At 48.6% G+C, this 22,131-nt stretch overlaps 13 protein-coding genes across 13 annotated transcripts; 4 read left to right on the top strand and 9 right to left on the bottom strand.

The window, feature by feature from the left end:
• Positions 1 to 182: 182 nt before the first annotated feature.
• On the top strand, positions 183 to 1,149 carry M437DRAFT_41768 (uncharacterized protein; the record flags this gene model as incomplete). Its single annotated transcript, XM_041020437.1, has 2 exons — positions 183 to 304; positions 360 to 1,149. 2 exons carry the CDS (start codon positions 183 to 185, stop codon positions 1,147 to 1,149), a joined length of 912 nt encoding a protein of 303 aa, XP_040882957.1.
• Positions 1,150 to 1,296: 147 nt separating this feature from the next.
• On the bottom strand, positions 1,297 to 2,079 carry M437DRAFT_41204 (uncharacterized protein; the record flags this gene model as incomplete). The annotated part of the gene is made up of 3 exons (XM_041020338.1): positions 1,297 to 1,395; positions 1,459 to 1,884; positions 1,945 to 2,079. 3 exons carry the CDS (start codon positions 2,077 to 2,079, stop codon positions 1,297 to 1,299), a joined length of 660 nt encoding a protein of 219 aa, XP_040882958.1.
• Positions 2,080 to 2,714: 635 nt separating this feature from the next.
• On the bottom strand, positions 2,715 to 4,064 carry M437DRAFT_63471 (serine/threonine protein kinase, CMGC family, CDC2/CDK subfamily; the record flags this gene model as incomplete). The annotated part of the gene is made up of 1 exon (XM_041024258.1): positions 2,715 to 4,064. The coding sequence occupies one exon, from the start codon at positions 4,062 to 4,064 to the stop codon at positions 2,715 to 2,717; it is 1,350 nt and encodes a 449-aa protein (XP_040882959.1).
• A 168-nt stretch (positions 4,065 to 4,232) lies between these two features.
• M437DRAFT_72783 (DUF185 domain-containing protein) lies at positions 4,233 to 5,938 on the top strand (the record flags this gene model as incomplete). The annotated part of the gene is made up of 2 exons (XM_041025905.1): positions 4,233 to 4,388; positions 4,442 to 5,938. The coding sequence occupies 2 exons, from the start codon at positions 4,233 to 4,235 to the stop codon at positions 5,936 to 5,938; spliced, it is 1,653 nt and encodes a 550-aa protein (XP_040882960.1).
• Positions 5,939 to 7,759: 1,821 nt separating this feature from the next.
• Positions 7,760 to 8,352, bottom strand: M437DRAFT_63473 (uncharacterized protein; the record flags this gene model as incomplete). The annotated part of the gene is made up of 2 exons (XM_041024259.1): positions 7,760 to 8,226; positions 8,304 to 8,352. The coding sequence occupies 2 exons, from the start codon at positions 8,350 to 8,352 to the stop codon at positions 7,760 to 7,762; spliced, it is 516 nt and encodes a 171-aa protein (XP_040882961.1).
• A 531-nt stretch (positions 8,353 to 8,883) lies between these two features.
• M437DRAFT_81782 (uncharacterized protein) lies at positions 8,884 to 9,203 on the bottom strand (the record flags this gene model as incomplete). Its single annotated transcript, XM_041027617.1, has 2 exons — positions 8,884 to 9,098; positions 9,155 to 9,203. The coding sequence occupies 2 exons, from the start codon at positions 9,201 to 9,203 to the stop codon at positions 8,884 to 8,886; spliced, it is 264 nt and encodes an 87-aa protein (XP_040882962.1).
• Positions 9,204 to 9,855: 652 nt separating this feature from the next.
• M437DRAFT_63474 (uncharacterized protein) lies at positions 9,856 to 10,742 on the top strand (the record flags this gene model as incomplete). Its single annotated transcript, XM_041024260.1, has 3 exons — positions 9,856 to 9,907; positions 9,966 to 10,184; positions 10,519 to 10,742. 3 exons carry the CDS (start codon positions 9,856 to 9,858, stop codon positions 10,740 to 10,742), a joined length of 495 nt encoding a protein of 164 aa, XP_040882963.1.
• Positions 10,743 to 12,199: 1,457 nt separating this feature from the next.
• M437DRAFT_81784 (uncharacterized protein) lies at positions 12,200 to 13,028 on the bottom strand (the record flags this gene model as incomplete). Its single annotated transcript, XM_041027618.1, has 2 exons — positions 12,200 to 12,936; positions 12,992 to 13,028. 2 exons carry the CDS (start codon positions 13,026 to 13,028, stop codon positions 12,200 to 12,202), a joined length of 774 nt encoding a protein of 257 aa, XP_040882964.1.
• Positions 13,029 to 13,313: 285 nt separating this feature from the next.
• M437DRAFT_81785 (uncharacterized protein) lies at positions 13,314 to 14,357 on the bottom strand (the record flags this gene model as incomplete). Its single annotated transcript, XM_041027619.1, has 2 exons — positions 13,314 to 14,272; positions 14,321 to 14,357. 2 exons carry the CDS (start codon positions 14,355 to 14,357, stop codon positions 13,314 to 13,316), a joined length of 996 nt encoding a protein of 331 aa, XP_040882965.1.
• Positions 14,358 to 15,452: 1,095 nt separating this feature from the next.
• Positions 15,453 to 15,851, bottom strand: M437DRAFT_81786 (uncharacterized protein; the record flags this gene model as incomplete). The annotated part of the gene is made up of 1 exon (XM_041027620.1): positions 15,453 to 15,851. The coding sequence occupies one exon, from the start codon at positions 15,849 to 15,851 to the stop codon at positions 15,453 to 15,455; it is 399 nt and encodes a 132-aa protein (XP_040882966.1).
• A 379-nt stretch (positions 15,852 to 16,230) lies between these two features.
• Positions 16,231 to 17,955, bottom strand: M437DRAFT_40816 (Pex24p-domain-containing protein; the record flags this gene model as incomplete). The annotated part of the gene is made up of 1 exon (XM_041020258.1): positions 16,231 to 17,955. The coding sequence occupies one exon, from the start codon at positions 17,953 to 17,955 to the stop codon at positions 16,231 to 16,233; it is 1,725 nt and encodes a 574-aa protein (XP_040882967.1).
• A 1,798-nt stretch (positions 17,956 to 19,753) lies between these two features.
• Positions 19,754 to 21,272, top strand: M437DRAFT_63478 (uncharacterized protein; the record flags this gene model as incomplete). The annotated part of the gene is made up of 4 exons (XM_041024261.1): positions 19,754 to 19,923; positions 20,206 to 20,309; positions 20,372 to 20,828; positions 20,879 to 21,272. The coding sequence occupies 4 exons, from the start codon at positions 19,754 to 19,756 to the stop codon at positions 21,270 to 21,272; spliced, it is 1,125 nt and encodes a 374-aa protein (XP_040882968.1).
• A 452-nt stretch (positions 21,273 to 21,724) lies between these two features.
• Positions 21,725 to 22,081, bottom strand: M437DRAFT_63479 (uncharacterized protein; the record flags this gene model as incomplete). Its single annotated transcript, XM_041024262.1, has 1 exon — positions 21,725 to 22,081. The coding sequence occupies one exon, from the start codon at positions 22,079 to 22,081 to the stop codon at positions 21,725 to 21,727; it is 357 nt and encodes a 118-aa protein (XP_040882969.1).
• Positions 22,082 to 22,131: the final 50 nt, after the last annotated feature.

The following is a 22,131-nucleotide window of genomic DNA, read 5'->3' on the forward strand; positions in this document are numbered from 1 at the left end:
ACTGCAGAGCTCAACAGATAATCAGGCAGCGACAGTGGACTGATATACATCTCCTGGAAACCGCAGCGTGCGTGAAGAAAGAAGCCTCGCAACACTTGCCTGTTTAGGGCAACCGCGACCTACGTCAGCGTAAACAGCGAAACAGCCCCTCCATCGCAACGACAACAAACTCGGTACCAAACATGTCGTCTTCGGGTACACGACCGCCAGCCCGTCGAGGACCCTCAGGTGCCTGGGGTCGACTGCGGCAGCCACAGATTGATCCTCTCGAAGTCTATGGTCTGCCCTCAAAAGGCGAGACGAGGTATACTTTATCTCTGCTTTCGTTTATGACTCGAAAGCTAATAGAATTACACAAGGTTGGCAGATCTCAAGACACAAGAAACATACTTCGAACGCATCGTCGCCCGATACATGAAATTCTGCGCCTCTCATTCCAGCGGCGAGACTCTCGAAGCCGCTTTCCACAACCTCGACATCAACTCTGCTTCCACCACTCCCGCACCAGCACCTCTCAATGCAGCAAAACCTCAACATCCAACTACTCAAGAGCCCCCACAAGAAATGTCCATGATCCTCATGGCAATGCGCAAGCTTCGTGAAGCCCTCGTATCCTGCCATCGCGTCGACGCCTTCGCTCAAAGAGTCTACACTTTCCAGATCCGTGCTGCAATTCTTTGCCGACATCTCGAGACATATCATCCTGCACTACAGTATCTGCTCTATAAAATTCATCCACGGACACCACTGTCGAGACCGGAGTTGCAAGAATTTGCGAGTTACCTGATCTTGGATCTTGCGTGCAGGCAAGGTGAGTTTGTAGACGCATACCGGTTGAGAAAGGGCTATGGAATAAGAGATCGCAAAGTGGATGCCGTGTTGAAGGCGTTGGTTCATGATGATTGGGTGCTGTTCTGGCGAACGAGGAGGTCGGTTGACGGCTATCAAAGGTGTTTGATGAGTTGGGCTGAAGATGGCATGCGGTTGCATGCTTTGAAGTGCCTGGGTAGGAGTTATATGATGGTGGGTAAAGCGTTTGTGGAGAGGAGTGCTGAGAGAAGTTGGGATGAATTGGTCGAGAGGGACAAGGTTGGATGGGTCTTGAGGGAGGATGGTGTGGTGGTTATCAGGAAACCAAAGGGCACTTGATGTGTTCTGAAGGTCACGAAGTTATGATGATATGCATTGATGGTGTTCAGGCTGCATTGAAGGTGTTTTGATGGGTATAGCCTTCTATTATATGTATAAACAGGGCAAGAAACCAGAATTGTCTTTCGAGATGACCTTTCCACCTCTTCAATAATCATCTCCATCACCACCACCATCATCCCCACCAAAGTCATCATCATCTCCACCATCAAAGTACTGCTCGGCATTATAATCATCATTATCATCCTCATCGTCCTCATCAAACTGATCCGGATCCTCCTCTTCCTTATCCTCATCTTCTCCCTCAACTTTGTCTTCCTCTCCTTCATCTGCATCTGCATCTTCCTCATCATCAAGTTCAGTATCAAATCTATCCAACCTCGTCCTCGTACTCAAATTCAACACCTTCCTCTTTTGCTGTCCTGCTTCAACACTTCCCGGCTCAATGATCGCCCACAACTCCTCTGGGAAAAAGGATTTCACAAATGGCCGTGAGGAGAGTTTGGGCAGTGTGTTTTTCTTTTTCGTGTAGCGTTGCGAGTAGGTAGGCATGGATTCAAAAGGATCGTAGTGTGCAGACACAGGACTCTTTTTTCCGGATTTGTGCACGCGAGCTGAGGAATCGAGGATTGCGTAGAAGGGGCCATCGTGGATGCGTGCGCGTAGGGTGCGGTAGTGGGATACTATTTGGCGTTCGTGCAGGGATGGTGGGTCGGCGATTGGTGGTTGGATTGGCTAGAACAGGAAGTGTTAGACTGAGGGATTGAGGGGGAGGAAGAAGGAGAGAGAGCGTACGGGAAACTTCTCGCTTGGTTTGGTGTTTAGTTTTCCTTCGAGCTCTGGGTCATATTCCCAAGGCAGTGCTTGTCCACCCATCTTGCCTAGGTCGTTCTTTCCTCCGCCGCCGCCCCAGCCGCCTCCTCTTGACATTGTTGCGGTTGACGTGTGTGAAGTAGACTCGTGTTGGTTATGCGACTAAAAGTGCGACACAAGGTACGACTTGCGATTGAGTGATCGGTGTCGGATGTGAGTTCGCTTGTATAGAATGCGGTCCGGTGACTGGAGATTGTAGCCGTGAAGTGATATAGTGAGACGTTCGAGACGGTACAGTCGAATGTTATGGGTGGCTGATCGATGTGGGATTTGGTATTGCTTTATGTGGAAAGTCGAGAAACAGTGAGCATGAATAGCTTCGATCGTCGCTTTGCGCCGCGATTCAAAAGTTGCTGGTCGAAATTTTGGTTCGCGGGGTCGGGGACCCTGACATGTGATTGTATCCTCGGTATTCTTCAACTCAAGTACATGGGTTTTTACGACATTTACAAAATTGGAGAATCATTTCTGCAGATTTAGCAATCTATTCAGTTTGAAGTGTGAGTCGAAGGTGATTGGCACATGTTGGGTTGTTGCTTGCTTGTATCGATGTTGGATATCAAAGTGCCTATACCACTCTTGATTACGATTTTGAAGCCAGCAAACTGACTACTCAAGCACGGCACAGAGATCCTAACTTGTTCCCCTGGAGTCAGAGTTTGGGTAGCATGTTCTTTCCCATATAACATATTCTATACTAATTTCAGCTGGAAGCCACCACCAATCTCTTCATCATCACGTCCTGCAAACAGCCCACTAAAGTCCGATGCAGCAGCGCCGCCTTCGCCACGAACAGGCGCATTGGGTGTTCTGTTCTTCCGTCTTCTCTCCTGACCGGCCTTACTGGGGAAGGTAGGAAACATGGCTGTGCTCTTTGGCCGCGGGTCTTCGGTGAAGTAACTGTGTTCCAAGAGCTCCTTTGCTGACGGTCTGTTTGCTGGATTCAGAGATAGCAAGGCAGACAGCAGATCGGTTCCTGCTTTTGTCAGGAATGGGAATTTTGAGCGTATCACTGAACCAGTGGTTTGTGCATTACGGGGCAATCTCAATGAGCGGGCATTGGGTAGACGCTTGAAACCAGGCCATGAAGCATCGGTGGGCACTCCGCAAAGCTCGAAGATCTTGCTGAGCTCGTCTACTTCGTTTTTGCCTTGTAGCAGTGGTACGTTGGTGAGTAGTTCACCGAAGATACAACCAACGCTCCACATATCAATACTGCTGTCATATGTCGTGGAACCCAGCAGTAACTCCGGAGCTCGGTACCATAGAGTGACGACGAGTTGGGTGAGGTTCTTTGGTGGTGGGTCGCCGCAGAAGCGGGCCATACCAAAGTCGGCAATCTTGATTTCTCCCCGGTTATTCATGAGGATATTTGAAGTTTTCAGATCGCGATGTAGGATCCATCTGTCGTGCAAGAATTCGATGGCACTGCCGAGTTGTAACATCAACGTCTTGACCTCACTCGGCAGAAATGGTTCCTCCATGTCATCCATGAGCGTCTTAAGATCATGTTCCAAGAAGTCCATAACCAGAAAGATGTCGTCGACGTTGCCCTTCTCGCCAACAACGACTTCGCGCAGATCAACAATATGCCGGTGCTTGGCAGCAGACAGTGTTTGGATTTCGCGTAGAGCTGTGACGGGGAAACCATTTTGGGCAGCACCTGGCTCCATCTTCATCTTCTTGATTGCGACAATCTCTCCAGTAGCCAATTCTCTTGCTCGCGACACAAAGCCATAGCTGCCTTCTTCAATGTGGTTCAGTCGTTCGAAGCTGTCGATTGTGCGAGCAGGTTGCCATGACGGGGCTTGGAAGCGAACAAATTGACGAGGTTGGTCCTTGTCTTGTGTTGGTGACAGTCGTCTTCTCTTGGATGGTCTGTCGTCTGGCTCGGCTTGTTGTTGCTGTTGTTGTCGTAATTGGTCGGCTTCTTGTTGCTTGCGTTGTTTCTCGGCCTTTGCGCGTTTCTTTTGTTCCTTCTCTTGCTTGCGTTGTGCTTCTAGAGCGGCATCATCTTCATCATCGGCCCAGCGAGAAACCATTGCGGAAAGGAAAGCGGTTGGCGTGTGTTTAGGTTGCAGATAGTGATGGGCGAGTGTGCGTCATGAAGTTGCGGCGAAGTCGTCGACCTCCGAGCTTGACCTCTCCAACTTTTTGTCGCGAATAAACACGGCCCATACACTTTGTCAATCAGACATCGGAGTGGAAGCATGAGACGCAGTACAATCCAAATAGCCAGACGGGTCGCAAATGACCGGCTCTCGCTGTCAAGACGAGCCCTGACTTGCTCCGGCGCAAGATGTTCGTCCACAAGCTCTAGAGAATGGTCCACGCCTCTGGCAAAGACTCTAGGAGAGGCTATCACCGTACGTCTCAACCCGATAATTTTTCGGAATATATTTCCTGACAATGTTCTCAGACGACTGGTCCTATCTCAGTAGCAGCATACATGCGACAATGCCTGACCTTCCCCGAAACCGGTTACTACACGCAGTCAAACGAAGGCAAAGACCCCTTTGGCAAGAAAGGAGACTTTGTCACATCTCCCGAGATCTCCCAAATATTCGGTGAACTTATCGGACTATGGTTTGTGGCAGAATGGATCGCCCAAGGCAGAAAGAGCAGTGGTGTCTACCTCATGGAAATGGGCCCTGGACGAGGAACCTTGATGGACGACATGCTGAGATCGATTCGCAACTTCAAACCTCTGGCTCAGGCTATCGATGGCATCTACATGGTTGAAGCTAGTCCATCTTTGCGTCAAGCCCAGCACAAGCTTCTCTGTGGCGACAATCCTCTTGAGGAAATTGATATTGGCTACAAGAGTACATGCAAGTATACTCCGGACCTGAACATTATCTGGTGCGAGGACATCCGTTTCGTGCCCAGAGAGACAGACAGCTCGCCCTTCATTGTTGCTCACGAGTTTTTCGATGCCCTGCCCGTCCATGTCTTTGAATCTGTCAAGGCCCAGGCTGCTCCCAAGCAGATCCGCACCCCAACTGGTATCCACAAAGTCGACCCATCAGCCACTGGAAACCCAGGCACTGTCTCTCAATGGCGCGAACTTGTCGTCTCACCTACCTCGCCTTACGCAACCCATGATACCCTCAACACTCCCAAATCACAACGCGATCAACCTGTCCCTGAATTCTCTCTCACTCGCGCTCAAGCCGCCACACCACACTCCCTCTTCCTCCCCGAACAGTCTCAACGCTACAAGAACCTCAAAGACACAGAAGGCTCTGTCATCGAAATAAGCCCTGAGTCACAAACCTACGCCGCAGACTTTGCCGTCCGAATTGGTGGCGGTGTTAGCCCCTCAGCCCTCTACACCAACCACCCAGACCAAACTCCTCCTCCCGTAGGCCGCCGCGTATCTCCCCGCCGTGCCGTCGAAGAAATCGTCAAGAAGCAAGCTTCGGGCGCTGCACTAATCCTTGACTACGGAACCGCATCTACCATTCCTGTAAACTCGCTTCGTGGTATCAAGGAACATCGTATGGTGTCTCCACTCTCGGAACCCGGCAAAGTCGACATCAGCGCTGATGTAGACTTCCTCGCTCTGGCCGAGAGTGCCATCAATGCATCTCTGCACGTTGAAGTCCATGGCCCCATTGATCAAGCCCGCTTCCTCACTGCCATGGGAATTGAACAACGAGCAGCACAACTCGTCAAACTCGCTGTTGATCGCGAAAGAGGCAGTGTTGCCGAAAAGCAAGGTGCACAAAGAACTAAAAGCGATCTTACGGAAACGGTAAAGAGGATTGAGAGTGGGTGGAAGAGGTTGGTGGATGTAGGTCCCCAGGGAATGGGAAAGTTGTATCAGGTGATGGCTATCTTGCCGCATGTGCCCCCGAAGCAGGGGGAGCAGCCTAGGAGACCTGTTGGTTTTGGTGGTGATGTGGCTGTTTAGAGCTGTGGATGGTGTGTATAAAGTTTCTTTCTTTGTCACTGCATCTTGTATACATCATGTCAAACCACATAGGATGTTTCACACTCAAGAGAGTTTTCGAGAAGAGCGGATTAAATAAACTTCGATTTCCAGAGAGAGTTGTTATAATCTGGTTTCTTCGTCTCACGGTTTCCTGCTGTCAATCCCTCTTGATCATTGACCAGCCCGATGTCCACACACGCGTTCCATCTCGAGACCTTCAGTGGTCTGCTACGAGCTACTGAAGATCAGTGTGAAACTCTTCACCAGCGGGCAATTCGCTTACCGTGATTGACATGTTGAGTGTGTTACTTGACTTGAATGATCGCGGTCCGCAATGCCCTCATTAATGTTTCATCAAGAAAGGGGTAGACAGCCAAACCCGTTCCTTCTGCCATTGAGTGCAGAGTAGATCGACTCGCTGGTCGCATAAAGTAGGACGCGCAGAGCTTCTTCAACGCTCGCACGACGTCTCGAGACCTTGTAGATCTTGCCTCGGAAATTGTTTCCTGCGATGATGGCTTCGAAGTCGCTAATGCCTGAAATGATGATGACAGGCTTGGATTGGTCAGGACGGAGGAAGGTCCAGTTCTCTAGTCTGTATCAGTAAAGACATCCTTTCCGTATACGCTCGAGAAGTGACTCACCAAGGATCTGGGTGCGAAGACCGTGTTGTCTGAGTTGTGGAAGAATTGGCAAAGATTAATCCCTAGAAGAAGGAAAGCGCGACTGCCATTTGCTCATCTACCAAACGGAAACATCTCGTTTTGGTCACTCTCACTCCTTCGTTCACTGGCTTATATGAAGGTCATGTGGTTGTTCAAGTTTATGAAAATATCCTTTGTCAAGTACCGCTTCTGATTGATGCTACACAGCACGCATGGTACGCTTTATAGAGAACCAAGAGACATGTGTTTGTGCATTTAGTAATAGTTGTGACTGTGTTCATTTCTTGTATAGCCATTTCCGAGCAACTGATCTCTTTCTTCGCAACACCATTGTTTAACTTAAACGTGTATCGACAAGTTCGTCGAGAGAAATGCAATCACCCTTAAGCGTGCTTATCCTGCTTGACGTTAGTAGACTTGTATTAATCATTCTTGCCAGCAAGTTTAGGCTTAGGAAGCTTGATGTTGAGTTTGCTCCAACATCTGGATAGTCATGCCGGATTTAGTGTTAAGTAGGTCGCGTAGAGTCAGCTTAACATTAGCCATGTAGTATGCCTGTATGAAGAGTCTGTCGCCCTGGTTGCGGTCCGATCATGGCTAAATACCAACGGCCCTAAAGAAGTCACATGCGTGTAAGGATGATAACGGTCACATCGGAGTGAGTGAGTGCAGGAAGCGCCAGTTGTCTTTCTACGTTAGTATGTCTTTATAACTCTGACGTCGATGAATGGAAGGAAACTTACTAAGGATCTGCGCACGGAGATCCACGTTAGTAGTGGACTTAAGCGACATGGTTATAGATGATTGTGGGAAGGCACTCAAAGTGTCTTGACGACGGTTGCGCGTGAACAAAATAAGGAAGGTGCAAGTGGAGTAGTCTAGTAATAGCACTTCTGCTTAGATTCACTGCACGTTCAGTCATCTTGAAGCAAACAACTCAAACCCATCACGGTATGAGACCGTTTTTGTTGGAGGATCCTTTTATCTGATGAATCTGCGACCACTTGCAACTATTAAAGAAGTCGAGAAACATGATTTAATGATTTTGAGACAGCAATGTATAAAGTTTGTTCTGTAGCAATACGATATTGTTGGGTTTTGGTCTGCCCCGTATCTCACTCTCCTCTCATTCACATCATCGACGTCCGATTCTGAACTTCGATGCAAAGCTAGACGATTCACTCTTGGAGGAGGCTAGATCGAGAACCCGGCCATGTGCTTTGTGAAATCGCATCATCTCAACCTCCTCTGGCGACTTGACTGGCTTATTGGTGTCTTGAACAGGCTTGCTGGTGTTTTGGACAGGCCTGCTGGTATTTTGAACCGGCTTGGCGGTACTGTTCTGAGCAATAGAAGTATCTGGAGACAGATGTTTGACATCAAGAAGTTCTGCAGACTGACCCTCTAGCACCTCTTTCATCATATCGCTAGTGATATCAAGCAACAATCGCAAAGCTGCTTCGTGCGAGCCCAGACTTGATGCCTTGACAAAGACTCTAGTTCCCATGCTAATGTCATTTGCGATGATGGCTTCGAAGCGGTACATGTTAACGGAACGACACTCGCGCTCGCGTGTTGTAAGAATGACCACATTGGTGTGGCCTGGATGCATGTAGCGCCAGTTTTCTGTTCCGAATCAGTGATATGTCAAGGTCTTGTCTGAGATAGAGTCAACCTACCAAAAATCTGAGTGCGAAGACCCAAGATAGTGCTTTCCGGAGTCGACATTGTTGCGGCCGATTAATTCTGTGTTCGAGGAAGAGAGTGGAAGCTCGAGAAGAAGAGAACTGCACAATTGGTGTTTGGAGTTCGCGCAGAAGAACAGAACCTTGCTAGTAGAAATGCTTTGCTGTTTCCATCTTCACTTTGATTCCGTTTGATGACTGATACCATAAACGAAGATTTTCTCTTTCACTGGTCAACCATGGTCATTTTCACAAATTCACATGATATCAAGTCAAGGATAAATCACGGTCTTATCAGATGGACGTGAGAGTCCTCGTCACACTGGGCTCTTTCAGATCATGCTCGGAAGTGGATGAAGAAGTGTATTCCGATGACGCACCCACCGGGTAACGAGTGAAAGCAAAATATTCTTGAGCGTATGCCGATGCCACGGCCTCCTTTTCCATCAAGCCATGAGTCAAAAGTGCTCATAGACAACCCTTTGAGTCCTCTTTGTCTTGCCTTATCATCGAGCGTGACAAATAATCATGAGCACAAGGCTTGTTCTTCTTGACAAGCAGTTCCAAGCCCAACTCAATAAGGCTCATACATCGGCATCACCTTGATCCAGATCATCTTGCTTGTCTCGTCTAACAAAGACTGTAAGGCGAGCTCAGGGGTACGGCAGAACTCTCCACCAGCGATCATATCGGTACCATCCATGGCTCTCGCTGACCACGTATCACCGGTTGAAGATAGGAGCGTGATGACGGAGAGTGATCTGTTGGCAAAGAGGAAGTTTGAGTTGTCTGGGTTGTGTCAGGTGTCATATGTGATAGAAATGGATAGGAAAGATTGCACGAACCAATGATCTGGGCACGGAGACCGAGGATGTTGTTGTTGGGCTCGGCCATTACTTCGAGCGGATCTCGGATGGATTCTGAGAAGGTGATGAAGGATGTCGTGGATGGCTGGAGATAGAGGTGTGGCGTGTAGGCAAGTTGGCACTTCCACCCGATCTGCCAAAGTTTATATACCCGCATGATGGTCGGCAATTCTGGTATATTCTGGCAGAAGATGGCTGGGTCGAATAGCTACAAAATTACATAGATTTTGCCAGAAAGTGTCGATGATACTCAAAACCCGACCTGCTCATCAGGTGGCTCTGGAATTGATTGTGTTTAGATCTCACGGCTGAAAGACGTAGGTCATATGAAGTCAATATTTCTTACCAGAAAGATCTCCTAGAGTCTTCGAAGTTTGGTTGAACAATCTATGTAGTGCTGGGTGAGTGGGTCAGAGAATGTTCTATCCAGGAGTAGTGGATTCATACAATGGCCAGTCTTTGTTTGCTTGCACTTTGCGGTTTGCTTTGCGTTTGTCCTTGTCAATCCAACCAATCACGATCGGCATTAGCTTCCTAGAAAGTGAGTCACTGGTTCGTTGATTGTTTGGTCAACACTAATGATTGAGTGAAAAACAAAGTAGTGTGCACGTCGCTACTCCTCACCTCAAAACTTCGCCGCCAACCACATCAATCTTGAGCGGAGGACCACCTTCGGCAACATGGACTCCGCTACTGAAGACAATAAGATCGCTCTACGGACTCAGATTAAAGGTACATCGCTCCTGTCAGACTCACATGGTCCTTCGCAAGTTGCTGATATCATGTCAAGACAACTTCCGCTACATCTACCTTACCGAACAAGACCCGACGGTCACTGTTGTCACACACGACAAGCTCTATTGGGTCAGGATCCAGGCAAAGAACGCTGACACCTGGCAGTCGAGCCATGGCTGCAAGACCGAGGAAGCCGCATTGCAAGACATGTCCGAGAGTCTGAGTGATGAGGTTTGGCAGACGGCCAAATACCGCCAGTCGAAGCAGGCCATCGGTCAGTTCAGAAACACAGAAGTGCGAACACTGATGCATATTGACTCTGCAGACAGAAAGACATGACGAATGAGGACAGCTAGATGTCCGCTGGCGATGAGCAGGAAGCCCGTGATGCTTCAACCCAGAGACGATCCGACTGCCAGACCACTTCTAGACCTTCTTGGATGCATGGCAGTCATAAACAAACTTCGTCGTCTGTCTCCACGACACTATACTCTTCCACGTTGAATATCCGCTTGAACTTCTTGTTTCGTCCTTCACCGCCCCTGGTCAATAGATGCACGACTAACACAAAGTGTCGAAGTAGCCAAGGAAACAAACATTCAATATAGACCCGTATGATAGATACCTCAACCTGATTAGCAAAGGTCAGCAAGCTCTCTTTGTTGCTGCAAGGACTGTCAGTCGAGATAGTTGGTCTCTCAAAGATGGCCAGGATAATTCGATAGTCGGACTTTCACCGAGCTTCATCATTGTCTCTGAGATGAATCTCAATAGTACCACAAGATCGAAACTCAATCTTCCAAAAACATTGTGGGCCTTACATTCTAACTAAACTGCTTTTCACTCAGTGATTGGGAGGGTTGGCACAATTGGTAAGACCGCTCTATAATACTGATCGATCCAATAAAACTCCTGTAAGTCTCTGGCTCGATCCTTGGATGTAGCGGAACATTATATTCTTTCTCTCTTGCAAAGGTAGAATACTTTGCTCGCAGGTAGGGGTTTTCCCAGGCAACTAAAAAGCTGACCTGGTTTTTTGCTCATCTATGATACATCAGATTCGATTCGCATACGGCAGTGATCCATCTGCTTTCGAGGTGCGCTCGTCTTTGGTACCTGTAGCATACAGCTTTTTGATCAAGAAACAGCATAGCAGCCACTGAGAAGCAATATCGTATCTGCTCTCTTTGGACTTGCTTCTTCTCTTAAACATGCCCATGCCTTTTTATAATATACATTTTGCTCTTTGCTGTAGTTGGAGCACGATGTGAGTCACAAAGACTGAGCCCGACTATTCCTTGCATATGTCACATTGCAGATGCCTCAATTTTCACACGCAACAAGAATACTAGGTATATAAGAGCCTCGTATCTACTAAATGACTATATCCAATGCGAGTCGAGCTTCTTCACCAGCGCTTCTGCTCTACCGAACCGAGCTTCTGCTTCACTGGTGCTAGCCTCATGCCCCCTCTATCACCTCCAAGGACAAAGGTGCGGCCGACATTCGATAACCAGGTCGATGTCGATATGGCTTTCTTTCGACACGCTCGTAGTATCGATAGGGTGCTAGAAGCTCCGAAAGGAAAGCACGAGTGTCATCTGCATGGAAGAAAGGATACGGAGATCTGATCAATAAGATAGGGGATCGAACTTCTTCCATCTCATCTCTGTCAAACATCTGCTCAAAACATGTCTTAAAGAACCGCTGAAGTTTGCTAATAATTGCTGAAGTTTGTAGAATAACCAGAGCAAACCTCAGCTCATTTCGATCCAAGACTGGCCCATCATTACTGCTCGAGCAGGGTCAATTCCGCCCAGTTCTCTCTTTCTCCCCAATACAGCCACATACCTTTATATACCGCCCATGTCTCAATCTTCCTGCCACTGGCCCAAGGGAAGGAATCAAACCCACAAAAACCCAGAAAATTCGTATGAGTAGCTGATGTAGCGTGGTGGAGCCCTTGGGCAGTGTGCGCTATTCTTTGGAACCTGTGGCTGGTGTTCAAACCAGCCAACCAACATCTCTTTTCGCACTTTTTTGGTGAGCCACCATTAGGCAGATAGACTGCAGAATTCTTTTGCTCCGGGAAGTTCGTAGGCTGATCAGATTTGCGGCAAGTGAAGAAGCATCAGTTATGCATCCGTTTTGACAACCTTGGGGATAAGCCAGTACCTCAAAGGCTCCCTGACTTCTAGCTCAAGAATGTGTAGGGATATGCATCGGTTTGTCGGTTACTGTTGTTGACTCTTGGCAGGACGAAATGTTCTATCTGACACGAGCAGCAACTCAAAAATTAAAGGCACCAGTCAAGTCCTTTGGCTGCCACGTAGCGCGGGCCCAGGGGATAGAACAAGCCTTGTCAGCCATTTCAAGCTCTTTGGCCCAAGACTCCAGCAACTCATATTCTAGACCTGTCTCTCGCATGATGTCAAGCAGACAGACACCCTTATGAGATGCAGGGCACTGCGGATATGTGATGAGTTCGTAGAGCAGCTTCTTCGCATTATCAGAGATTTGTGGTGGCAATGCTGCACAGGCAGCAGCAGCAAGTTTTGCATCGCCAATAGATGGCATCAGAGAAAGGTGTTCTTCATCAAGTGTCCTGGGCCCTGCGGCGAGTACTGATGGTAGACGTGGAAAGCCAGCAAGAGAAGGCTCATCCTGTCCGTTGGAACTCACGGCAGAGGCTGTTCGCTTTCTCTTGCGTAGTAGGAGGTATGACTCGTCGTTGATCGCCCGATCTCGAGATGGCGGCTGCGAATTATCCTCGTTCCATACACCTCCACCAAAATTTCGACGCCAATTCTGAGGATCCTCGCGGTATAACCGTACCATCAGACAAGTGGCTGCCAGCATTTCATCCAGAGCCTCGGGCACTGACTTGTGTTTTCCAGAAAGATGAAATAGTCGCTTCCGTGTAATCTTGTCAAAGATGACTGCATTGTAGCATAGCAGATCAACATCTTCGACAATGATATTGAGATTAGAAGTTGGTTTGGCGAACTCGATGTAATCGAGATTTGCTAGGAGTTTTGGTTCGTCAAATGGCCTTTGCGGATCAATGTTGCGAGTACATACCTAAGATTTGCTCTCGCAGACCTTGTATCTCTGTCATGTGGAAGGTTGTGTAAGAAAGGATCGATTGATCGATCTGTTTGATTATCCGTACCCAGTAAGAAGGAATGGAAGGGCTGGAGGACGCGTCCTGGACGTGATCGGAAAGCGCGACTTATGATTGTATGCAAATTGATTAAATTGATGTACAAGAAGTTATGCATAAACTATGTATGCTGCTCACAAAAGCAAAGGCACCTCGATCTGAAAGAGATGCTTGAACAAAGCACAAAAGAAAACTCCATCGCGATGCATCAACAACCCCATCAAATGCTGTTTACCAGACTCATTCGTCCTCATCCTCCCACTCGTCAAAAACTGTCCATCTTGAATCATCGCCAACAGCAGGCTCAATACCACCCTTCTCGTGCAATTGCGAAACACCAGCATTGACATCGGCATATGGCAAACCAGTGCGCGTCACCATCTCATCTTCTGTCAAACCTCCAGCTGGTCCGTCTGCAATGCAGTGGTAGATAACCCTAGCGATTCTTGAAACGTAAGTTGGAAACCATACTTGAGGAGTGAACGGAGCAGTCTGACCTGCTTGTTCAACATCGCGAAGCTCATCTGCACTGATACGTTCTTGAAGCTCCTCGTCGCTGGTAGTCTTGCGTGATTTGTTGGCTCCAAGTTCTTCGTCTCCGAGGGCGGACGCAGTACGCTTCGAACCAGTTGTTGTTGCAGCTGCTGGGGTCGAGTCAGACTTCTTGGGTCTTCCTCTTCCGCGCTTAGCGGGCGCGGTGGTATCGTTGTCATTCACAGGGGCAACTGCTGCAGGCTCCTTTCGTGGTCTGCCTCGAGGACGGCCTGTAGAAGGTGGCACGACGGCATCTGACTTTCTGGGTCTTCCACGAGCACGAGTTGCCTTCGGTGTGACAACGGCAGAAACCTTTGCCTTCGTAACGGGGACTGCCCTCTTTGCCTTAGGTTTGACAGCAGAAGAAGCGACAGAAGGAAGAATACTCTTGGGCCTTCCACGAGTGCGCTTGACCAGTGGACTTCCAAGTGTCTGGGTAGCACCAGCACCAATCAAGTTGGGAGGATTTCCAAGATGTTGACAAGTGTGAGCAAGCAGAGCTGCCAGGGCACGCTCAACGGTTCTTGCTTGATGAGGTTCTCCACAAATGTCCTCGCCTGATGATTTGTCGGCGATGGTGGCCTGGTAGTATTTTTGATCAAGAAATCTGACAACAACATCCACTTCGGAAGCAGACTGGTTATATCCCATGAAGTTGTAGTTTGCTGGGCAGTGTCAGAAGTGGACGGACATGCACTACTGGGTTATAGTACCAAGGATCTGTTCTCTGAGCCCTGAGATCTCAGCCATGATGAGACGGTGGTCAGGGGATAAAGTATCCTTGAGCGCGTATGACTTGGATATGGTAGAGTCTATGATGTGCGCAAGCCTGAGAACACGTTTTTGAAATTGATAGGTGACGGTCTCTGTGATGGGAAAATTGTTTGCTCGATTCGCTTGAGCACCAACGCGTATTAAGGCGCAAAGATGGTTTGTTGCATTGATGCTGATCGGACTTGCCTTGTGAGACGCGTTTGGGGGGCTGGCACAACGTCATGGTTGTGCAGAGATTATGCAAGCATAAATTCAATAATGCATGACATAGGAAGCAGCAATATAGAACTATTCAGAACCTCAAACTAGAGTTCCTCAAGTGCGATCAAGTTTGATGGCAATGTAAGCTTCATGTTTTCCGTTGAGGTGTTTTCGAACAAGAATCAATACTGGAGTGCTTCCATCGATGGCTCGATAGTTGTCTTTAGTATGATTTGTATTGATCAAGGATCGATCAGACCTGCTTACCATGTAGCTGCGCTCTCAGACCTAGGATGTCAGACATATACAGAAAATTTTCGGCCTTAGAATTGGAGTGAAAGGGTGCATTTTTGACCAGAGAATCGGAGCTGTGTACCCCTGATCCGAAGCTCAAATCAGCCAAGCATTAAAATGAAAGTTTAGCATGGTTTCCCAGAATGCCAGACAACATTTGACATCCAGATCAAAGTCTGTATTTGACATTCGAAATACTCATATATAGCTATCCATCAAGAAAATACATCTGTATGTATGAAAACCATCGAGTCTTTATTTTGCCCGGGAACTGTACGATAGTAAAGGATGAGTCTATTTATCGAGATCTTTTATCAAAACGCTTATTATGTCCAGTTGGCACTTTGGGTGTATATCGAGCAGATGAGTCTCAAAAGCAGCCTGCTGCTCGCAAGAGAAGAGCTCAAAACGTACTCAGAGCTCATTTTGCATCTGGCTTCCGATGTAAATGACGACATGACCAACCCCAAGACTGCATCCAGGAGCTTGCAGGAAGACACAGAGGGTTCCTGAGCAGAAATCATACTTCTACAGTTGGTGTGTACTTCGTCGCATCCTTGTACAGAAGCTGTTGACTCAGAAGACCATGACAGAGAAGAAGACGATGCAAGACTCTCTCGTTGCACGCTCAGGGGCCGGAGATCCAGAAGATGAAGATGGATACTCTGAGGACGATGACGAAGGAGATCTGCAGATGTGCTCATCAGTTCTCTCATTGTTGGTATAGGGGACGCTCCCGTCAAGTTCATCAACCTCATCTGCTGAGGTCGCAGTATCGTAGTAGAAGGTATCCTCTTTATTTCTGATGTATTCGGCAGTCACGTCGAGAAGAAACTCTAGAACAGTCGTGACAGTATGATCGAGTCGAGTCGTGGACAGAAGGTATCTGCGACTGGTCTTTGATGCTATGGCAGCGCGATAATGGCCAGCTTCCCTCACGATGAGAATCTCAAATTTCTCATCCAAGGGGCACATGTTCATGAGACTGAAATTTGCGTACACGACGAATCATTGAAATATGTAACATGGATGGACGAGAGCGATGAGCTCCCCAGCGATCTATTCTCTGAGGCCCTGTATAGCTTTCATTTTGGGTCGGATGTTCTCTCGAAGACGAATGACAGAGAACGGTCTAACGGTCTTGCAAGGATAGACAAAAGGAAAGCTCGAACCTTGGTTTGTGCAAAGCATAAAACGTTGCAGACCTTCGCAGCTTGCACACAAATACTGCACAAGCAACATTACCTGATGAACAAATAGCATTTCGTATCTTCAATAATCATTCGTTCGAAATCATGCCTTTCTTTCTATCATCCACAACTCTCCAGGACCAGTGGTCTTGTTTCATTCAAGCTCAACCCAGTCCCATACTAACATCATCGCCCAATCCCCAATCTGCTTCATCATTCTTCAGCCTCGTGATCGGAGGCACCACATCATCGTTCTCCATAGCCGCTCGACTCTTTCTCCCTTCTGTACTTCCAGATGCATTGCTAGTAGTCCTGGTCCTATTCCCCGCAGAACCAGGCAACCACGATTTGCGCTTGTAGCTGCTGGAAGGACTTCCAATATCGCTGCTTGTGGTGATTGTCGAAGCAGTAGTCATGGACGGTGTGTGGGTATGTTGTGGTGCGTTTTTAAGTGCTTGGGTGAGATTACTGCTTTGGTTGCGAGAAGGTGTTGGACGTGGAGGTGTAGGTGGTGGTTTCGGCTTCTCCGTTGTTTGAGCAGCTGGTGTAGGTGTGGGCGTGGGTTTCTCTTCTTCTGGGACCACATCTATGAGCTCGGCATCGCGCAACCATTTTCTGCGGCGAGTATAGCGGCCCCAACCATCTTGTCCTCTTCTTCCGTCCCGCCATTTGTTGTCGTAGTATATCCATGCGTCGTCATCGTCAACCGTGGCATCCTTGTTCTTACTCTTCTTGGATGGCAGTTCGACATGCCATTCACTGTCTTCAACCCACTGCCACTTCGCCATACCACCTTCTACCTCAGGCAGTTCGAAATGTGTGGGATCAGCTGTCGGATTCAAATGTTCATCAGTCCAAGAATTGCGTTCGTAGGCGAGCATGCTTGCTGTCCAGCCTATGCCCAACCATCTTCTTTGGTTCTCATACAAGGTAAATGTAAAGCGAATACCTTCGCCGGACTCGGTGTTCGGCTTTGCGTTCACGTTGACGGCACCTTTTACTCCTGGTCGTGGGGGCAGTGGTGGTCCTGACGTAGATGGTACACCAAGATCCAGACCTGTGATTATGGTGCAGATCTCGCGTACAGTTTTCGATCGCCAGAGAATTGTGCGACTGATACGTGCAGGCCGTGAATGCCAGGACAAGAAGATTGTGCCGGCAACCAGGACGATTCGTTTTGTGGTAATGATACGCAGGGGAGGAAGGGTCAGAGCCCACCACAGTGGGGAAGTGAGCATGATTCGTATGAAAAGGGTCGTGAGGGCAGGTTGTGTCGTAGCTGAAGTTGCCGTCTGTTGGGTAGACAGGAAGTCTGTCAAGCGAAGCATTGGCTCGAGCAAGATATTACACCTTGTCGTGAAGGTTTGCAAAGTTGACAGAATCTCATCCAGAGACTTGCGATGTTTGATGCCATCCGAGTTATCCCTCCTGTGTCCCTTCTTTTTCTCACCAGTCCAGCCTGTCGATGACAGCGGAGAATACCTTCGTAGGTACATGCCTACTATAAGGAAGGTAACCAGAATCAGAGGTCCCATGAACCGGAGAATGTAACCGCCATACAAGACGGTGAACCAGAAGGCAGCCACAAACAGGAAGCTCTCCCAGGGATCCCCGGTCGTCCATGATAGAAGTCCAACAAGCTTGTTCAAGGGAACTATGAATGGATGTGAATATGCCAAAGCTCTTGTCACTTGCGGAGGGGTCGCTAGCAAAAGCGGTGACTTTTGGTGTACGAGAATGGTCGAGCGTTGTCGAGTCGAAGAGAACGAGTTCGAGGTTGGAGAGAAGGCGGCTACCGTCGGAGGTTTGGTTGTGTTGGTCGTATTGGACTCTTTCCTCTCAGGCGCCGAGCGTCCGGCGTTCGCGGACGTGGACGAAGTATCCGACATGGAGGTCATCCAAGGTGTGTCTGTTGTTCTCAAGTCGTGTCAGTGCATGTTTCTGCTTGTTTGTCCGGTTGCTGCCCAGAACGCATGTGCCATGCTGAAGATGTCATCTCTGCACCTCTGCGGGGAAGCCAAAACACAAAAATCGAAGGAACTTGCTCCGGAAATTGCACGCACCAAGGGCTGCCATAGAATGGCTCTGTTCATTGGCCTACTGCCACAAGATGAGGGCATACCGCCTCAGAGTCTTGTCAGTTGCAAAAGGAGAATTCGTACCGCTCGACTTGAACATGCCGCACGAGACCCGGACGATAAGTGACCCTTGCCGTCATTGCATATGAATGCCAAGCAAATTGTAATCATTGTCCGAGGCACATGCGTAGAACGTGTTGGCTGTCAAGCTGTCCTGGTTCTGAAGCCTGCAAAACCCGCAGTGTCTCGATTCTTCGAAGAAGGTTGGTTTGGGACCAAAAAGAGCGCCACTGGACACCTGACGATGCAAAAGGATGCTCATGCTGGGGATCGAACCCAGGATCTTCTCTGTACATATCACTGTGAGAGAGATGTCATACCACTAGACCACACGAGCCGGTCGAAGGGTGGCAAATCTTTACAATATATATTGATTTTAATCATCACTTCCATGCTGAGGTTGTCAAACACTACCCTGTTCTTGCCAGCAACCAGTTCAAAATCATACAAATGCTAGATGATGTCTCAACCAAGGTCAGAGGCTTCATTCGCCTCAGCCATCTGAATTTGAATCTGAGCGTAGGCTCGAATAAGGTATTAAATCACGAAACTTGTCATTTTGCACACGCCAGTGTAGACAGGAATTGACAAAGTTACATGAATTTGTCTCCCAAGCACAAAACTCCTCAATAGTCTATGGAGAGTAGACAATCTTCACGTAACGAAGATAGGGTTCAGAAAAGGTAAACCCCGTTGTATTTCAATCAGACATTTGTTCCCTCCAATTCATGTGCGTTCTCTTTGTCAATGTCTTTCTGTGTTATCTCCTGTTTTCAATTCCAAAATGTGCTTAAAATCTACTGAGCTGCGACCAAACGTCCAATGATGTTTTGTTTTTGTTCTTTTTAGGGGTGTTCTGATTGGCTTTGACCATGGTGTGTTCAGTTCGTGATGGTTGTCGAGTTGGCGAGTTCACATCGGACTAGCAAAGCCCATAGTGATGAGATGGAGGCAATCCCTCGTGCCACACTTATGGTCTTCCAAGTGAAATGGCTTATTTCTGCGACGATTGTTAGCCGTGTCGTGCGGCAAAAGAGTGAACATGTTGGATGGTAAGAAAGCAGTGATCAACGCAGATTGCAAGGTGAAAGAATCAAAAGCGATAATACGGGCAATGTGTATCGTAGAAGGGAGTACTTACGCTGCAAGTGCAGCTACCGGGAGCACAGCCGCAGCTGGCGCAAGAGCAAGAGGAGTTACCGCAGCCACCCATGTTTGTTGATGTTGTGTTGTTAAGTTGGTGTTGGAAGAAGGTGATAGTGGATGGTTGAGTATGAGAAGTAGAGGAAGTTGGATAGTGTGGAGGTTGTTGGAACAGGTGGAAACTGTGGTGGTGGATGAAGTGATATATATACCAGTGAGAGACTTGTGCGTGGTGGGGCTACCTTTTGGCTTGTGACAGACAGCCAGTAAAGCTTGGGGAGAAGGACCCTGCGTCAAATGTGCTGAGGCTGACAGGAGCCAGCGAGACCTAGCGAATGACACTCATCCTGAGGCGGAGAGCTTGAGTCTGTTGTGTTGTCCTGACCGACACCATGTACTCCGACCTATGGGCTCACGAGAATCTACAACAGTCTCGCCCGCACAAGTCGCGCGGAAAGCCTATCTCTTCATAGGCACAAATCTCTCGGAAGCCTACGGAGTAAACACGAATCGCACAAATCTCGCAGGACCACACTGCACAAGTAGCTCGCGGATCCCTCATCCTCAGTTTCCCAAGTAATCTCAGTGGCGATCAGTTCGCATCGCTTATAGGCTCTAGAACACAAAACTTGCTCAAGTATATTGATGTATTGCTGCAACGACGGGCTTGCGGTCTTGGACGTGTACGCCGGGTAAAGTCGGCCGTCTTGGCTGTCACTCGCGTGGAGTTGCTGTGAAAGACCCAGCCATCCTTGCCAGTCCCCCCTGAGTCCTGATGCCTCTGGTTGCGACACAACAAGAATGGGTCTTGCAAGCCTCTACAGAAGAGTTGGAGGCGTGACTACTCGACGATTCAAGCTCTGAAGGCAATTCGATGATCGTCAGACTGCTGTGGCTCGGTACCGTGGAAGACGACTCGAATGTCGTTGGGCTACCCTCCTCGGCCACGATAGTCTCGACCTGTACGCCGAAGCATGATGTCGGTCTTCAGAAATATTGAGCTCGCGAAACGTATGAATTACAGCACGAGGTAGGGCCGTGGGCTCAATAACTGGCCGAAGGTGTGTCTTTTATGTGGTTGCGAAGCCTGCGATTTCCTACCTAAAGCGGTTTCTTGTTCCCTTTTTCGAATTTGCTGCAACAGGTCATCTCTTCGAATATGTCGACCTTCGTCATTGGACTGCGGAGGTCGACCTGTATACCTCGAATTTCAAGCCCGCTGCATGTCGTGTTCCTATATCCTTCTGCTGGCCGAAACACTTGAGTTTGCAAAGCCCTTCGACAATGTTGGCTGGCTACGAGACGAGCGCTCGCGAGTATGTATTCAGAAGCTTGTTCAAGAAAGCTAGTGACAGCTTTGACGCCGAGAATTACGACGAGAGCGAGCGCTTGTGTCGTTTACTTCTGACCTATACTGACCTCAGCACTTTCCACAAGGCAGGATGTCATCGTATGCTCTCACTGGGTGACCAAGATTTTCTGTACGTCCAGATCCATACCTAGGTCGCGTCCAGACTAACGAGCGAACCAGCTGGCATGCTGAACAGGCCCTCGAATTGTACCAGCATCTCTTCTATCCGAATGGTGAATCCACTGGAGACTATCTTCTCAGCGACTCCCAACTCGAGGCACGTAACAACATTCTCGAGGATGCTCGTCGGAACCTCTCCCAGGCTGAACAGGATCATGTCGAAATACAATGCGATTTTGCAGAGCGAGTCGAGCGATTCAGAGCCATATATGGATACGAACCTACGGCGAAAGATGTTAGCAGAGCTTGCTTAAATCGACATAGCAAGAAGTATCTCCTGGCTGTCGATGGTTCTGCACAGGACTACGAATCCTTCATTGAACATACTTTTGGGATAACGCAAAAGGACGAGAACAGGAAAGACGGTGATGCAGGGACTGCACGCAAAATATAGTACTCACTATATTAGTCATCGTGCTATTTGGAGAGGTCGCGGTTCTGCTGAACACGACGCTTGGCATAGTGATTCTCGAGTGCCTGGCGCTTAGCAGTGTGAACCATCTCTTTCACTTGCTCGGAGGGCTTAGGGTCGGGAGTATCGGCGAATGATGGGAATTCGAACTGTCGATGAATGTCAGCATCGTCTCTTGCTGGTGTATGCGCCGAGGGCTACCGAGCATCGACTCCATACGCAGTGTCATACAGCCTTCAAAGATGCATAATTGCTCCTGAGGCAGGTTTATGTCCATGAGAGATCGCCAAAATTATAACTCTCGGTGGAAGTCTTTGTGTTCTTGTGTCCCACGATAATGCGCGCCACAGCACCGAGACGATCGGCCTCAAGCAATTAAGGAAGAATCACTTACCACAACGCCCCTCTATTTCAACCGGTATTCGACCTCTTCGTCAATCATCTCCGAGACCGGTTTGTTCGCCCAGGCCTCTGCTAATGCGTCCAGAGGAGCGCGAAAATTCGGCCAAGACTCTCGGATCATAGCGGTCGGGATGTTTACTACAGCACTCGTACAGGTGCTCAGCCTCATGGCGACGAGCTTCGCCATACTCCCAGTCACCCATCAACTCGCACAGCGTTCCAAGGGTCTTGAGTCTTGGGAAAGGGGCCATGTCGTAGTCCTCGATCAGATCGTAGAGGATCTCGACGCACTCGTCCAGCGAGTCTTGGTCATAGAGCTCGTCGGCTCTGACAAGTCGCTTGTAGACAAACTCGGCGTGTTTGGCCGATTTTGGAAGGGATGGCTCCATGATGCAATGAATCTGATGTTGATGAGATGGCGTGGGGTTTTCATTGAGCG

Source organism: Aureobasidium melanogenum, assembly GCF_000721775.1.
Source record: "Aureobasidium melanogenum CBS 110374 unplaced genomic scaffold scaffold_3, whole genome shotgun sequence".
Taxonomy (NCBI): Eukaryota; Fungi; Ascomycota; class Dothideomycetes; order Dothideales; family Saccotheciaceae; genus Aureobasidium; species Aureobasidium melanogenum.